This window comes from Morone saxatilis, unplaced genomic scaffold (genome assembly GCF_004916995.1).
Source record: "Morone saxatilis isolate NCDOM2014 unplaced genomic scaffold, NCSU_SB_2.0 Contig16, whole genome shotgun sequence".
In the NCBI taxonomy this organism is placed as follows: domain Eukaryota; kingdom Metazoa; phylum Chordata; class Actinopteri; family Moronidae; genus Morone; species Morone saxatilis.
The window spans coordinates 5775062-5788905 of NW_023339718.1; the positions used below are offsets into that span (position 1 = coordinate 5775062).

Below are 13844 nucleotides of genomic sequence, written 5' to 3' on the forward strand. Positions count from 1 at the left end.
GTAAAACCTATATTCTTGCCTCATGAAATGCAGATGTCTCTTGGGTGATCAGTGAGAATACCTAGACCTCCCAGCCCAGGTCTCTCAGGGTTTTAACAAGCTTTCTAGGTTTGTTTTGGAAAGTAAATGCACCCTGGCTCTTTCTGATAGTTTCTTGGGAAAGATGGGCGCCTCAGACTCTGTCTAGTCCAATACAGAGTGTCTATCATTCACTCATGCTGCAATTTTCATGTCACATTATTTAATATGGGTACCTTTGAGTGACAAGCGTTGCTGAAAGTCAGCAAAACATTTGATTGCTTGAAACCACAGAAGCAAACCAAATGAAATGTTCAGCATTACACCAGTCAACAATGAGACAACATTTTATGATAAATGATCAATTGCACTGTCTGCTTCCAGCATTCTAAAATGACCCAGAGACAAAGAAAAGCTCACTTTATGCCACTAGTGTGCAGAAACATAAATGTTTTGTACTTTTTAGCACATTTTTTTTTTAATTATTAGCTGCTCCCGTGTCCACAGAACAAAAAGCATGCATCAGTGGACTCCACCATCACACACATTTACATTTGTCAGGCATTTCACTGCTGTATCATTCTAAATCTGACCCCATTCCCATGCATTCCCACAAACACTCTTAAAGACTGTGGTACTGTTCCCTTTGTCTAACGTAGTGGTGGGCTGGCAGCCTGGCACTGAATAAAAAAATGCCAAAGAATAAATAAATGTGAGGGGAGTCTAATCTCAAGTCCTCTCAGAGACATGGGCTCATGCCAGATACATGGGCCCTGGCCATGCCAGTTTAAACAATACTGTTTAATCTCTGCTTAAACCTCTATCCTCACATAATACATACTGATTTGGTTCTAGTGGAGCAAAAAATGTTTATTATTGAGAAAGGGACAAAATTGATTTAAAGGTTGTATTCTTTATTTCAAACTGCTTTGTTGAAAAAGGTACATGGCGATAAGATACAAAAATACTGTGTAACAGACATTTTTTGCTTTTACAAACAATGCATCACCATATTACCACATGTAACCTGCAGTAAGTACCACATGTCAGTGCTAAGGGTTAGAAAAGGTATGAAGGGATAATGTAACAAAAGCAAAATGCTAAATATCAACTTATTTTTGTAGCTGATATCTAAAACAGGTGCTATCTTCTGCTTGCAGCCTTTAGATCTGTTAACATGCTCACTGTGGTCCACAGAAAACTATTAGGATGCTTTTTCAGATCCAGCCACTTGCATGACTATTAATGAATCCCTATTTAGTGTAAGAGATTGACAGTATTACTCAGGTCTTTGCCAGAATAAACTGCCAGGGGAAATGTATCATTAATAGCTAATAACCTTAGTAAGAAACTGCGGTCAGAGAAGATATCAGCCCATACATTTTTTGTTATACTTGTGATTACTGTAATATTAGGTGTCAATCTTGGGGAATCGCTACTGTTAGGCAATCAGGTTTATGTTTTGATAAAAGGTTATGTTAAAGGGCAAAAGGGGAAAATCTCTACTTATTCTACATTCACTATCTAAGTGAAAACTTGCTGTTTTGTATGTGCCAAATGTAAATTGTCTTTAAACTACACTTCACAAAAACATCTACAAGTGACAGAATCTGTATTTATCTTCTTTAAAAAAGAACACTATAATGTAAAAAACTATAGTGACATACATTATTAAAAAAGTAAAAAAAACTAAATTTTGTTAAAATAAACAAACATAAGGTTACAATAATAAAAAATATCTTTTAAAATGTAATTGGGAGTTGATCTAATGGGAGCTATCAATGCAGAATAGGTCACAGTCCATCAAGACATTTACATTCATTTTCTTGTTAAACAGTAAATTTGATCTCAACTTCTCAGGTTGAAAAACCTTTTGGCAGTTTAACTTTCAACTCTGATTAGAGAGGAATCCCGTGGAATACTTTCTGCAATATAACATGTATATATCCATAGCTTAACAGTGGTAGCCAGGTTATCTTCATGACTCAGTAATCAATCTGAGGTCCTTCACTGATGTGATAAATGCATAAAATATCACATTGTTTCATTCTTTAGACAAATTTTAGAGCGGCAAATATCATCTGCACATGAGCATAAATGCTCTAAATCTTGAATTTCACACATCTAATCATTCTGTGGAGGACAAACCAAACTTAGATGATGTTAGACAACCATCAAGCTCTTGTCTCTGTCACATCACTCATACATTAACACTGTTGCCTTTTCCCTAATAGTCTGTGTAAAATTGATGAATGCACAGTTAGAGAAAAACAGAACTTAATGGCTACAAAATATTTTGTCATTCATTACATATGGATGTAAGATGTACAGTATTTGTTTTTAGGCGTTAAAAAGGGTTATCACAGTTTCAGAAAGGTATTGAGTTTATGCTTGTTAAGATCCAAAGCTTGTATGCTTTATTGTTGAATTTAATGGTTGTGGTTGTTGCTGCTCTTTGGTGGTTATGGCCTCCCTACTTCTACCTCCTCACTGCTCAGCCTTGAAGCAGTAGACGCCGTAGGACTTTTGCATTTTGTCTGGGTATCCATGAAGGCGCACTGCAGCTTCTGTGGGGCTGCAGTTCTTGCGGGGCCTGGAGATGGGGTAGCGGACACTTCCGTCAGCCAACCAGCCAGCATCGCAGCGATCATAGCCCTCAAGCTTCCAGGCGGCATATATGTGGCCCACCTTGGCAATCTCTGCACCATCGTCAAAGCATGCCTGCATAGCCTCTTCAAAGGTCAGCCTGTCAGGTTGGACCAGCCAATAGAAACGACCTGACAGCAGTGAGAGCAAAACAGAGAGAGCAAAACAGGTCATTTTCTGGGTTCAAGAAGCTGTATTTCCTATTATTTACATATGGGTTTACCAATCTAAGCCATATTTGGCAAGGTTTTAACAAAACCAGAACTTGCAATGTGTTTCCTGGTACAAGCCAACCACAAGAACAATGTATGACAAAAACAATGTAAAGAAAATTTATTAAAGCAAACAAACAAACAAAAAACCCAACTCACCCTTGAGTGCAGAGGCATAGCAGAACACATCATAGCGGTTCTGTTTGTCACGGCGGCCATAGCTTCTGAGGCCAGGCCCATTGTTGGTGCCACCACAAGGCTCTCTGGGTTTGGTGATGGGGTACTGCACTGTGCTATCACTTAGCCAGCCAGCATTGCACCAGTCTAGGCCAGCCTTCCAGGCCTCAAACAGCTGGTCACGGCTAGCGACCACAGCATTCTGTTCCGCACAGGCCTGTACAGCATCAGAAAAGTTCAGGTTGTAGCGGCCAAAACCGGGAGCGGCGAATGGAAACACAACACCTGAGTGAGGCAAAATAGATAAAATAAATGTTATAATATGTCAATCTGTCAATCTACATTTTAGTTTAATGTTAGTGAGTGTAGGTCTATTAGTCTTTCAGGTCCAGCAGCTTGCAATATGTCGGCAATCTGCTAACTCATTAATTTTGTGCTTTTCTACCCCTCTGCATGGAAGAAAAGATCATGTTCTGCTACTAGGCGTTAAGTTCTGCTGCATTAAAGATTAAAGCAAAGTGCTATAGACTGCTTTAACTGCATGGATCCAAAAAGAAGTAATAAAATAATGATAAAAAAAATTTATTTGCACATCAATACAATCCAATACATGAGAAATGTATACATGATGCTGCAGACTTAATAGCAGAAATACTTTGATAGTTTACTCATCATGGTTCATTTCTTATACCAAGTTTTACCTCAATACATTATCAACTGTATTTCATGATTACAAAAATAACTGATCCAAATTATATTTATACAGCTTAAGGTTAATAGTATTCTGCTCACACTACATTTATCTAAAATTACATGTACGTGTTCAGCCTCCACCCAGATTGATCCTTCACACGTGTGAAAAACTATTAACTACTAACCCTTTTGTGCTGAAGAGCTCTAACATACTGCAATGATTTAGTGTCTTACCATGCAAGGTTTCAGGAATCTATGTATAAATATGGAAATAACCCTTAACTTGCATGAAAAGCACTTTCTCTTTGAATGGTGTATTTCAAAAGGAAGACTGATCTGACTTACTCATCATAAAATCTGATGAGTAAGTCAGATTTATGAGTATATGGCCTGGAAAAGATGGAAAATGTGTTTTTGTTTACTTATTTGAACAGTATTCAAATATAATCACGGCTGAATCATTACAGCGGGTTGGATAAATCAGCCCAAGCTGTCTTCTTTTTGTTTTTCTTTTTCCACAAGAAAAGAAAATGTGGATGTTTTTAATAAATAGAAACAAAAACATTTCTGAGGAAGATGATTAATCCTGAATGAACAGGGAAAGGACACGTATAAAACTGGGGAAAGTCTCCTTAGTGTCATTACAGCTGGTATATTAACCTTATCCTTAAGCTAAGTTTCTAAATAGAAAAAAAAAACAGCATTTACCATCAGTGAGACCAGCTTGCACTTCCAGGGTAATCTCTTGGTTGGTGTCTTCCACCCCATTGATGATCTCACAGCGGTATTTTCCCATGTCTTCCATGGAGACGTCAGTTATTACTATGGAGGCATCTTCGCTGTCATGCTCCTGCAAAAAGACACGGTCCTCGAAGCTTCCATAGGTCTTCTTGTGGAATCCCATTGAAAGCAACACATTCTCATTCAGTGCTTCATCATCTGCCACCTTGGTCCATTTGACACGGATACCAAGGCTACCAAAGGACAAGGGGTCCTGGGACAGGAGCCTGCAGGGCAGGGTGACGTTGTCACCTAGGTCAGCAAAAACCTTAACTGGAAAAGAGGAACACAATATACTGTAACCTTATTGGGGTTTGGTTAGGCTTATGATACTTGGACTTAAACAGGAAAATATTATGTAATGTTTACATACATTTTGTGCTTGGCAGGAAACGTAAATGTGATTTACAAAAATTCTGTTTGAGAAAACACCAAAAAGGAAAAATGCCTGAACACTGCTTTTTCAAATTCTTCCTTCTTTATTGATCTTTCTTTTTTGTATGTAATTGTTCCACTGCATGTTTTGGTATATATTGTACATTATGTTTTACTGCACATGAAAAAGCATTCTCACAAGAGTGTCGGGGTATCCTGTTTGGTTTATTAGATACAGTATTGGACACCAGCCAATCTTCATCCCCTGGAGCCAATTATACTCTTCAGTCTCCTTCCTGCTCTTGTCAGCCCTGGCACTTCTAAACCTTTAGTTCTCAGCATTAACCCTCAAAATGAAGTGCTTATCTTACATCTGCCGAAATCTGATTTGGATGAAGCATTTCAGTATACAAGTGAATAACAGGAAAAGTAAGCAGATAATATTTAATGATTTACAGGATCTAGCTGTCATCATTATTTTTTCTTTTGTGTATTTACTCTGTGCACTCCATTTCTGTCCTCCCTGTCCAAACTAGGCCACCATTTAACTCGTAGCAGGCCATTTATGTCTCACCGTGGGCTCCCACAATCTCCTTGACCTCCATGTTTAGACCTCACAGGGCTTGCTTAGTTAAGAAGACCCCAGCCAGCAAGGGGTGGCCTGTACCAGGCAGTAATAATAAGCACCAGATGGATGGATATACATGGCCCCTGACCCCCACCACCACAGGCCTTGAAAATTCTTCTGCAATGCATACGACTTGTAAAATAATATGGTAATTACATAACTGAATAAATCGACTAGCCTTTAAGCTATGTGGTCTGCAGACATAACTATTAATCTTATGCCACCAAGCAGTTTTCGGCTGAATCCAGGTTCACATTGTCCCTTGAGTATCTATTGCCATGTCTAGTATTCAGTAAAAAACCCTGAGTTGCTCTGTTTCTGATTTATGTTCTTCCCACTTACTCAATATGGATGATTTGTGTCTAAACCAGACTGCTTCTCTTTTCTGGCTGAGAATGCCAGCATTTGTGTTGAGGTGCCTCACTTTGAGCAGCAATACCAGAGCCATGACTGGAATACTGTGTCACTGACTCTTCAACACGGAAAACGTTTCCCACATGGGCAATGCAAGAAATAATTGGGGCCACTGGAGTGCTGCCTTCCGCTCTGATCAACCCATTACCTGCCCCCCCAACCCACATGTACACACATGTAATCAGCCCCATGCTTAAACTGTCCCAATCCTCCATTCTAACCCCACAGTAGACGTATATCTGGACTTTGTTTAGTGGTGCTCAGATCATTACTCTTGAGCTCTCCAGCAGAAGGATTTAACTAGCAGAAGCACTGCTGACAGACCGAATCTACCCTTCTGTCCAAACTTGTGACATTTTTCATTAATTTTTTCATTTCTTTCATTAGACTGCAAACCTTCTTATGTGCCAGAGGTTACTTCTATTACTCAATCACCACACCCAGTGGTCTAACTTGCCTCTTGACTGGTCAACAAGATGCCAGGTATTTTACGAGCTAGGAAACACCCTTCTTAGCCGCTGCTAATTACTAATGTCTTTGAAAGCATTGACGAGTTTAAAAGCAGTCTGGACAAGGATCCTCTTTGGCTGTTCTATCAGTGAGGGATGACTCACGGCTTCGCTGTGCCTCATAAATTCACTGCATGGGTAGCAGTTGCATGAAGTGTGATTGAAACCTGAGGGATCCAGAATGACTAAACTGCTCATCAAATGCCCTGGCAAAGGTGAAGGCTAAGGTGACGTCAACACCAGCTCACCAGATGTGACGCTATCCAACATTTATACCTTAAAATTTCCAGATTTCTACAAGTGGGTAGAATAAAGGGGTTCATTGTACTGTCTTATGAAAACATTGTTCTGGCCAGAGACAAAAACCAACCACTGGATGTGGTTTGTAATCCTGAAATGTGAGACTGAAGGAGGGGATTGATTATACATCACAGGGCTAACATAATTCTGAGAAAAGAACTTGCAAATTACTGTATCTACACTAACCTTCACTAAATGAAAGCATAATGAAGAATTCTGTCTTTTGGAAATATCTGGTGTAACCTTGAAGGTAATGATGCCTGAGAGACAGTAGTAGCAGACAGAGAGACAGGCATGTTGAAAGTAATTCCACACTCCTTCCTGCTCCTGCAGTTACCAGCAGACACATGTCCCACAGGAGAATGTGGCCCCAACCATGTGGGGCGCACTACACTCATAAAACAACAGCCTGTTGTGTGTACTTAGCCTTTCAGGAAGAGAATGGGTTCTTTCTTTTCTTTGTCACACCTCAAACCACATCCTATTTATATAAGACTCTCTGAGGTCAAAGGTGGTGCGAAATTGTCACATTTAACATAAAAATGGGTCCTCAAATAATTCTGAATGGTTCTCAATCAGAAGGTTTTGTGGAGTGCAGCTGGGAATGAAAACACAGCAAAGAAGCAAATGGACACGTGTGCATGACAGTAAAAGAGTTCTGCAGCTGCAGCCAAGACCTACTGCCATTTTATGACCAAGCACAATTCTCTCTCACTCTGTTAAAAGTTGCATTAGCAAGTGATTGGAACCATCTGCTTCTTTGTAACACCGAACTGTAAATAAAATTACAGTGGTCCAAGTCTACTCAGTGGCCTCAATACTCTGAAACTTCAAGAGTCTAATTATGATGTTAAACCCCTAAGCATAATTTTTGCTTTAAGTTATTGAATTAATAAAATGTTTAATTAGCTTGCATTCCTCCTCTAAGAAAGATTAGAAATCATCAGAGAACAGTCATAGCATGTTTATATCAGTGTGTGCACAATTTGCCACACCCTCTGACAGAGCAGCTAGACATGAGATGCTTTACAACATCCCACAACTTTATTCTCTCCTGCTGCTGGCCTGCTTGTGTCAATATGGAGAAAGAATTAACGAGCACAGCTGGGACAACTCCTACACACTAATTCCAATAAACTTTTTCCTGCATTCTGTCATGCAGAACAAGCACAAACACAGAGTGTGGGTGTGCATCACTCACATGGGTACACATATATAGGCTCAGCACACATGTACCGTTGACTGTTATCAGAAACATTTGTGCAATAATTGCAATAGCACCAAACATGGCTCCACTAACATCTCATCTACCAGCCTGAGCACATTTTCAACTTAGCCCCCAGCCTCAGCCCATTTCCAGCCAAGCTCCTTTTCCCACCCATCCCTAGCAACCAGGCCAAGCCTCAGTAACCAACAACTACAGTAAGCATTAGACTTAACAGACTATTACCTCACAGGGAAAAACCAGAGTAATTTGGCTGCTGTTCAGCATGGGGCTCTATACGTTTGGCTGCGGGTCGTTAATCTTAACTCCGCTTCTGTCAGGCTGCCTCTTACCGTGGCAGCTTTCCAAAAGCTCCCAGTGCCAGAGTGAGTCAGTAGGTATAAGGACAGGCAACGCCCCATGAACAGACAGAGAATACACTGCTCATATGGCCAATAAAAGCTATACTGTATGGAACAATGATTAAGCTGGCCTGAGCTTGAGCCAATGCTTTTAGGATGCAGACAGTGAGGTCATGTATAAACATACATGTACTGTATAGACACAGTCTGTGTCACTCGGAGCAATTTCAGCGTTTGGACCAAAAAGCATAATCTCCTCCCAGAGTGAAATTATTCTCCTCCACAGACAAACTATTTCCTCCCGTCTGGGAAGAGAGAGTTGAGAAATCCCTAATTTGACATCTACTGAGTCAGCTTGCAGGGCTGCAGAAAGCACATTGAATATAACTAATATAACATAAGAGCTTCTCCTGTAGCCAGCCCCCCCCTTTTTTTTTCCCAACACAGCGGTAGATCTATTCTGGTACTTCATAGCTTGCGGTTGCAGCAACCATCTCAGTGTGTCATCCAGTTGGCAGGTGTGAATTTGAATTATAACAGCCTCACGATGGAGTGCAGGAGCTCTCTGATAAGACGTCTTTCTAGGTTTTTATTTTCTGTCTGCCACAGGAAGAAGAAGACACTTATAAAATGACAAGATTTTATTATGGGAAATTCTTGACTATTTTTGCATTCTAGTAAGAATTCACATCCAAAAATGAACAAACAATACAAGCCAATTTCAGCCACTGAGGCACCTGTAACCCATTTTAAGGGTACAACCAGTAGTATTAATGGTGTGGTCCTCATTCAGTAGTGAGGGCAGCAAGCCACTGTGAATGACAGGGTGATTTACAGTTTTCACCAGCCAGTCCATGCTGTGGTGGTCTGTATGCAGCAAGTCAATGAGTCAATGGTGAGTCACAGTGTGTCTGTGTGTGTTACCCCAGAGACGACTCTGTTACCTACTGCTACAATGACCCTGTTGTTACACAAGCCACAGCTATGGTACCACTTTGCCCAGGTCCCTTACACAGTTCATCCTGCGGTTCTTCTTTTTTTGCATGCATGGTAGCACTTTGCACTTAAATGCATTTACAAAAGATGCAGACAAACAGACATACATAACCATCCACATACTTCAATATGAACTTTTTTTTGTTTTTTTTTTTACATAAATTTAATCTTACCTGCTGCTGGTGAGGGAGAGCTTGTCACCTGACTGTATGGACTGGCAACCAGGCTCAGGGAGATTATTGTGATGCACAGCAGACTCGTCATTTTCTCTTTTTTTCACACAAAAGCCCTCTTCAATAAAAATATAAATATAAAACTTGAAAAGAAAAAAATGCACAAAGTTTAAATATTTTAGGAGAGCTGAATGTTAGCTTGAATAAATTTTCTTCTCTTTTAATTTTTATTCATCTAGCTGTCCCTCTTTCAGCCTGTCTTTGTGCAGCAGCCGCCTGTGGTGCTACTGGAAAGTTTGGGCTCCTAAGAGGTTCAGACAAGTGCCTTTTATTGTAGCTTTGCATGGTTGAGACCACTCCCCCCACCCCTCAGCCCATCACCATGCACAACTCTATACTGGCTCCCCTTTGCCACATTATTTAAGAAAAACTCCCTCGAGGAGTTAACAAAACTCCAGAAAATTAACCTGCATATCATTAGCAAGAGTAGCATGTTAGAAGTGGAACTACAAAGATTCCTTTGAGAAATGCAACACAGTAAAAATATTCAGATATACATCTATCCTCACTAGAGGCAGTGAGTGAAACATAATCTTAAAATACAAAAAATGTCCCGTGACTGACAGCTTTGGTATGTTTTCACTTTATTAACTGTGATTCATTCTGATTTTACACCCCATTTCATTATTTCTGTTTTTTTTATTGGGGTTAAATTACACAAATCAAAGTTAATGTTCATAAGTTGTCATGCATTATTCTGAACACTGTAAATGGCCTGAACACTTCCCTTCATCCACACACACACAGATGCACGCACACTCAGCCTCAGCTTGTGTGCACATTTGATGCAAGACCATTAAATGCAAAATGGTCTTAAAGATGATGTACATCAAGGTCTCACCACAAGTCATACTTTTACCTTATCCTCCTTTGCTGCTTTTATTTATTACTCTCTCTTCTCTTTTATTTCTTTCTTTTCCCTAAAGCTTTTGTTCTGTACATACATTCAAGGATATGTTTTTTCTCTCTCTTCCTGTTTGAATATGTTTAAAGTTGTGTTATAAACATCTGCAACTGAGATGGTTAAGAGACCAAGTCATCTAATACCCACCCTCCCCACAGTTAGACCCCAGTTACTGTAAATTGTGTGAGCATGTTTCTTTCAGTATTTTTTAATGCTGTAGCAGAGCAGAGACAGCAGAGCAGCTTTAGGGAGGTAGGACATGGATTTGCGACCAGCTATGAACAACGGGGGCCTGTGTGGTCCCTCCTAAACGTTTTCTCAGCCGTCCAGAATGTCTTTGAAAGATGGCATGGCTGCGAGTGGAGCAACACGCTGCAGATGCTGTTCTGGACTACTCCATCACTAGAGTTATTACAGCTGGGACAACCCAAACTGTTTTCTTTCTCTCTGTCTCTCTCTTGCTCTCTTCTGCCCTGTCTGTCAATCCTTCAAACCCCAAAGAGATTACAACAGAGTACATGGTGGGGACCTGTTGTATATTCTGCAGCCCCAGCCTGCCCTGTCCCCCAATCCGCCAAGGAACTGTTACATAAGATGGGTATTGGTTAAAAGATCTCCATTGAAAAAACATAAATGGTCCCAGTTTTAGGGTGCTAAAACCAGAGCGGCAATCACCTCCTGCACCATGGCTGCATCTGTGACATGCTCTGGGGATATCAAAGCCAATGTAGTCCCCAATTGAAGTCATTTTGCTGTTGACAGCAAGATTGCTGTGTATAAGCGGGTACTTCCTTCCTTCCCAACAAAAAGGCATTTGTGAGAACACAAAAGTCTGGTAAACATGTGTTTGAAAGAAGTAACTTTTGGGTTCCAATATTTCCATTCAGTCCCACTTGACAAAACAATTCAAAGAAGAATAGGTTGTGGTATCTTTAGCAGTGCTGGTGCAAGATAGACACAGTACAGTGTGCATGATAGACGCATAAAAGAAACCAGTACAATCAACAAAAAGTGTTACTTGGCTTAACATGTTGCCAATCCATCAGCAGATATTTAAGCCACATTATGACACGGTAAATATTTGGGTAGTCAACATAATTGTATTTGAAAGAGCTTGGCAGTTAATAGAAAACCGCAGTGTGGCTTTGGGTTTAGAGAAACTGCATGGCTTGTACTTGTTTCATCTCAACATAAAAACTCCTCTGTGTTCTCTTCTGATGAAACGTGAGTGATGAAATCTTACATAATTGCTGTGATTAGCAGCTGCACGAAGGAAAACACATACAGTAATGGCATGACTGATTCATAAGATAAGTTAGATAAATAGATATAGTACATACAGTCTTTTCTTTCCTCTTTCTTAAACTCAATATATCCATTCCATCCAATCCTTCCATCTGCATGTTCTACTCATCTACAGGAGCCAAGTAAAAGATCTTTGGCCATGACATGTTCTTCATGAATCATGTAATGGAAGTAGATTAGTTGTCTGGAGAACTTCATTTCTGATGATTTGTCCAGAAGGAGACCTGACTGGAGACCTGGCCACTAGACTTTGACTACAGCCAGGTTTCCATCCAGATGTAATGCAAATTCTAACCATATTTTGAGAAAAATCTGCAAAAGAAACTATGCCAGTTCCATTTACAACCATGATATGAATACTAGGAGATGACTCATTAAGTATTAGTAATGTATTAAGTGGCTCTCAGAAGAGATTTTGCTTTTATAAATATAATTTTCCATCTCACACAAGCAAAGACTTTTTTGTGATATTTTGAGTTTTTTTCTTTAACTTTTGGCATTTCCACTTGGCGTTTTTTTTATGCACCAAGTGTGCATGAAAACAGGTGGATGGAAACACATCTACTGAAACTAAAAAGGCCATTAGAAAACAGATTTGAATCCCTACATTTTGTAACTCACAAACTGAGAAATTTTTAACTCAAAATTTAGATATTTATCGACATGTAGACTTAGGTCTGACCTCAGACATGTAATATACTTGAAAGAAAAGCTTTAAAACACTAAAGTGATGTTGAGACACCAAGGGGTTAATTTCTGTGCTTAGTGATGAGAAAGTGAATGAAGGAAACCAAGCTTAAATTTGCCTGAGTCACTGTTGCGAAACAAGCAACACTGGAGATTAATATTGGCTTCTCAATACCACTTTCGCAGTTATTGGCAATAATGTTGCCGAGTGTTCACACAAGAAAAATCACATTAGTAAGCATGTGTGTGTCCATTTTGCATATTTCTTAATATTGTATAATCTTACGCATCTGCAAACGTGCACATTTGGGAGTACAGGATGTACTGGCCTGTATAGATGTATATTGAATGTCTTGAGGCGTCCCACCCAGAGACTCCTTCATGTGTCTGCTCAGATAGAGCCAAGTCTCAGGGCCATGAGCACATTCACAGCTGGCTCTCTGTAGACTGAGCTCTTGGACGGGTGGTACGATTCCCGATAACCATACAGCAACTCTTTGGGTCCCACCCATCGGGGGCATACGAGCAGGGTGGTGTGTAGCATCCGAAAAGCGACTTTTCAGGACCTTTGGGAATCTCTTATATAAACCATTATGGAAAGCTTGGACAGGAAAAGGTCAAAGCTGAACAAGCATGTGTTATCCCATGTTAGTCACATTCACATTAGCTACCGCCAAACATGTGTTCCTCATTATCTGCACCAGTACATGTGATTATACTTTTCTGACGATGACGTGTGGATCATATGGCTCCTTTTAAGGCAGCGATAAAACAAAGGAGTGAGAAGCTGGGGCTTTAAAAGTTCTGGGCGGAATGAGAAAGCAAACGTGTTGAATTGCTACATACGTGAGCAGAGCAGCTCTGACGCCACACAGCTGGTGTGTCACTGTCTCATCCCCTCCATATCAGATCAGGGAGGAACCAAAAGAGCATGTTTGGTTTTGTGTTTTTATATGAAATATTCTCTGTCATCAGATCCTGATTAGAGATGGCTCTACACATAGTGACCTTGGCTTGGCTTCCCTGGCGGTTCTGTGGGCCATCTGTGTGCAATGACTAAATGGTGGCCAGGGTGGCAGTGGCAGCAGCGTAGAACTGTGCTTGGGTGTTGGGACATGTCATCCATCTGCTGGCTTTGACACAGAAACACACAAACCACAAAGCAGCAGTTAAGAAACCCAAGAGGTTCAAATGATTCTTCACAGCCAAGTGTATCAAAAGAAAATGTAACGTGACATTTATTTTATCAAACTTGTGATAGATATCTGATGCTGGTGCCTGGCTGGACTCTTTAACAGTATTTTTTTTGATGTGATGGTAATTCATGTTTGATTTTGTAAAGTAAGTAAGTAAGTAAGTAAGTAAGTAAGTAAGTAAGTAAGTAAGGGGTTAATTAGCTTT

At 40.1% G+C, this 13844-nt stretch overlaps 1 protein-coding gene across 1 annotated transcript; it reads right to left on the reverse strand.

Annotated features, from left to right (window-relative positions):
• Positions 1 to 911: 911 nt before the first annotated feature.
• Positions 912 to 9794, reverse strand: hapln1a (hyaluronan and proteoglycan link protein 1a). Its single transcript, XM_035658073.1, has 4 exons — positions 9488 to 9794; positions 4455 to 4799; positions 3036 to 3338; positions 912 to 2795 (listed from the first exon to the last, which is right to left on the reverse strand). The coding sequence occupies exons 1-4, from the start codon at positions 9576 to 9578 to the stop codon at positions 2506 to 2508; spliced, it is 1029 nt and encodes a 342-aa protein (XP_035513966.1). The 5' UTR covers positions 9579 to 9794; the 3' UTR covers positions 912 to 2505.
• Between the last annotated feature and the right edge of the window lie 4050 nt (positions 9795 to 13844).